Genomic DNA, 4,208 nt, shown 5'->3' with positions numbered 1-4,208 from the left:
TGTGGGACTAATAAAGGTTATCTTATCTTATCTTATCTTAATTTAAGTGATCTCTGTTTCGATTTATGTCTTCCAGGACTTCTGCTAACTTATGAACCTGATGCATTTGCTACTCTTCACACTTACATAACAGAAAATCACCCATAACGCTCTGCCATGCATTCATAATGTTTTCCATTTCTGCACTCTGTGTGTTTTGGCGTACATCACTAATATTTCAAATAGCTAGGAGGGGAATTTATTGTCTTGGGAGCTGAGGTATGACACAAAGCACAATGTTTCTCATGCTCCACTGCTTCCATAAAATCACTGTTTACTCATTTCTTTCTCGTGGGTTTATTTTTTTCTTTTTTTTGTTCTTCCATGGATATAACGGCTGTCAGCTGTGGGAGTGGTATAAGCAGGGATCAGAAAAACGCTAAAACAGTGCAATCCATTTCAACGTATTTGCATAAATCATTTCCGGACAATGCAGACTGAATGAATGAATTACTGTAATAGAAAATGTCACAACTGTCACGACTGTCCTTGAATCTCTCAGGTTACGGGTGCCGAGCGCTGCAAATATGAAATTGCTCATCAGATTGCAGGCGTCTTGGTCGACAATGCCAATAAACTTTGTTACCCATGCAAACAAGAGGTGACAGAGATGATGATCTCTGTGGGTTATACTTAGTAAAAGTGGCATTTTGAGCTAAATGCTCTGAAAGTCCAACCTGATGGTGGTACTAGAGGAAGTGTAAAGGGATTAACCTTGACTCCTCATCTAGCACCCAGTATGCAATGATCTGTTGTGGAATGTGAAAAACACAAGTGACGTGGGAGGATTCGTCCCCTGGGGACTATGAATGTGTGTAAATATGTTACTTTAATCATGTGGAATATAGAGGCTGATGATTTTAATCACTCTCTTGTCACATGTTTTCTCTGTTGTCTCCTAACTGACATAAAACAAACCTTCACTGTTTTGTCAGTAGAGGTTAAAATAAGTCAGATGTTTCTGTTTCTGTGTAAAGACGTTTTGTTATTGTCTTACAGGGGGCTGCCCCTCCCTGAGCCTGGATCTTCTGATGGTTTCTTCCAACTTAGTATCACGGCAAAACCTGTAACAGACACGCTGGTCCACCGTGTTTTACGCTTTGCCTCTCCAAAGTGTGAAATGTACATGCATGCAGGAATTGCATTACCGGCAGGGTGAGATAACACATTTAAAGGCATGAAGTCGGTACTGAGTAAAAAGCGTATAAAGTGCATTCCAGAGTCCTTAATCGCCAGAAACTATTAAGCTAGGAGGCTAATATGTATCTACATGTACATGTGTTAAAATGTCCATGATTATTTTCATTTTGGCCTGAAATAAAACATCTTCCTCTGCTGTTACTGCATCTTACTGCATGTGTGTACATTTCACGTTTTGGAGAAGCGAAGTGTTAAATGGACACGATGGACCGGCCTGTCTATCACACATTTTGCTGTGATATCGGGTTTTTTCTTCCAGCTATCACCAAGTGCTTGATTGTAGTGGGTTGTCTGGTTGTTGAGGTTTTCTTTGTTGTAGAATCTTTATCTTACAAAATAAGGCACCATGACATGACTGTTGACAGAGGAGGACTGCTGTAAATAAATTAAATTAAATTGAATATGTGTCCCTTCTGTCTTATTTTGTTAGTTGAGTGAACGCTTGTAGTGTGTTTTTTTTATTGTGCAGTTAAAACTGCACGTGCCTTTGACTGCTCACTCACTAACTTTCTGTCATATTTGATATCTGCACGATTGAACCTTCCAGTATCAGAAGATGCCATTTGCTGGTAAACTGTCCAAATTTAAATGGGTCTCTTCCAAGATATTGGTAATATTTTATGTGCAATAGCAGAAAGCTTCTGAGTGCTCTTGTGTTTGTCTTTTATGTTTTTAAAGAGATCTCTGGGAACTCGGAGGACATCCCTCTAGTGCGCTGGAGGCAGCAGTGGCTGGAGAATGGCACTCTGCTCTTCCACATCCATCACCAAGACGGCAGCCTGAGCCTCCCAGAACCGACTGAGGATCCAGCCAATGTCTCTACGAAGGAGGAGCTCCGCATCCTGCACATCTCTGTGATGGTAAACCCTCAGTGCTAAAAAGAGCTAAAACTGGAAAGTGCTATGTTATATTGCTGTTCATTTTCTTTTGACACATATAAGAACTTTTTAATTGGGCAAAATTTAGCAAAATGAAAAATGTTGGTGGAAGATTTTTTTTCTTTCTTTAATTAAAACTGACATGAGATCAAATTGATGAAACGACATCACAGTTTTTTCTTCTTCTCTGAAACAAAACGACTCCGAGATCGGTCTTTTTCTGATAAGATGGCACATTTTTTTGTTTTTGCTTCCAAATGAAACAGCACAACCCGCATATTTCTTTTCTGAAAAAGCAGACAAATCTTGTAGATTTCTGTCATGGTACGATGACTGTTTTACATGCAACAAATCCTCCCCAAGCCTCCCTCTGTCTTGCAGTTCACTCTGTAGTATGTTGAGGGTTTTTTTGACCCAATATATGTGATATCTCAGTCTCCACCACAGTCACATGTCTGCCAGAGTTATTTAGATCAAACATATATTAAGCGCATGGTGCATCCAGCCTGCTATAGGGTAAGGATGTGTTTTATGACTGTAAAGGCATGGATGGGGTCAAAGTGGACTTTTAATGATAAAGAAAAAAGGGTATTTACTGTTAGCCATTTTAGTGCTATATAAACTATGGCAGCAAAACATATACTTATGAAATTCTACATTTCACCTGCAAAATATAGATTTTTGCATGCTTACACTGTATCAAACCTTATCTGCTCTGTCGGCAGAGAAGGAAATGAATCCTTAGATCTCACAGCTTCCTCTTCTTGCCTGAGGAAATGTATATTTATTAGATCTTAGATATGCCACACCTACTCCCAGTGCCCTTTTCTAGCCCAAAGACATTACAATCGTGCTTTGATGGATGATATGTATTTTCAGACATTGAAAGCATATTATAGCTGCATACACAAATGATTAGTCAGCTTGAGAAGACTTTTGCCAGCAGCTATATCTGCTGAACGGAGGCACGGAGCTGTGCTTCAACACCCGCTGAATGTCATTGACCTTCAGACCTTAATATAATGACGGATAACTGACTTTGACTTTCCTCTGCATGTTTTACATGTATTAGCAAACATCAAGTCCATCTACAAGGTGCGCAGGCTTCAGTGATGACAGCATTTTTATGTGGAAATTAGATAGCCAGGGTGCCAGTTCTGCTTCTCGCCCCTTTGGTTTTCCACTAATCTCAGATTTTTACTCCCTGCTCTATCTGCATTTCACATCCCATCAACCTCAGGTCCATGTCTCTGTGCTCCGTGCTCCGCTCATTCCTCATCCTGAACGAGCTGCAGCGGCAGCACTGCCACCGGGGTGTTTTTCATGAAGGTGTGGGTAGAGAAGGATTAGCATGCAGATATGAGCAGACCATGGAAACAGATGGAAGTGGTGTTGCCACTGTGCTGCCCGGGCCCCGCTGCAGCTTGCCACCCGGCTGGAGGCCTCGACCTATAAATCCAAAGCTGTGTCATTCGTTCAGCTCCTTATGGATACAGAAAAGATCCCGTGAAGGCTGCTTTACAGGCTTTTTAGCTCAACCGCACACCTGTAACTGGACCTGCTCCTGTTGTATATCACAGGAGACCTCAGGTTGGAAGCACTCAGTACGCAGATCAGATGATGTCTAAATAAAAGCAGCAAAAAAGACACTTTCATTAGATCACAGCCAAATGTTTAGAAACGATTCTACTCTGTGGTGATGCAATGAGGCTGCAGCAATGAAAAGAAGAATGATTCACAGTTTAGCTCAACCTTGGTGTCACATTTAATGCTTGACTTACCAAACCAGTTGCTGGGATCGAGTGACACTGAACACTCCAAATAGCTCCTAAAACTCATGTTGATAACTCCGTATCGCTTGGTAAGATGAGTATATCTGTGCCAGACCAGCATCAACAAGAGGCATGTCAGACTGTTGGATTAATGTGTTTCACAGAGGTGTAAACAGAAACATTTATGAGAGTAGGGGGACGTCCTCAGATAGTGCCTTCCAGCTGCAGATAATACAGTGGGGCAAAAAAGTATTTAGTCAGCCACCGATTGTGCAAGTTCCCCCACTTAAAATGATGACAGAGGTCAGTAATTTGCACC

General features: G+C 41.2%; 1 protein-coding gene across 1 annotated transcript in view; it reads left to right on the top strand.

Moving 5' to 3' along the window:
- astn1 (astrotactin 1) overlaps nt 1-4,208 on the top strand; it is a 466,944-nt gene that overhangs the window by 110,347 nt on the left and 352,389 nt on the right. Inside the window, exon 2 of the mRNA XM_013911994.1 lies at nt 1,918-2,099. Coding sequence (XP_013767448.1) covers nt 1,918-2,099 — 182 coding nt within the window. The remainder of the gene's footprint in view (nt 1-1,917; nt 2,100-4,208) is intronic.

This window comes from Pundamilia nyererei, unplaced genomic scaffold (assembly GCF_000239375.1).
Source record: "Pundamilia nyererei isolate P.nyererei 1_Seehausen unplaced genomic scaffold, PunNye1.0 scaffold00077, whole genome shotgun sequence".
NCBI lineage: Eukaryota > Metazoa > Chordata > Actinopteri > Cichliformes > Cichlidae > Pundamilia > Pundamilia nyererei.
The sequence above is the reverse complement of the archived record's forward strand: the minus strand, read 5'-3'. Positions and strand labels throughout refer to the sequence as shown.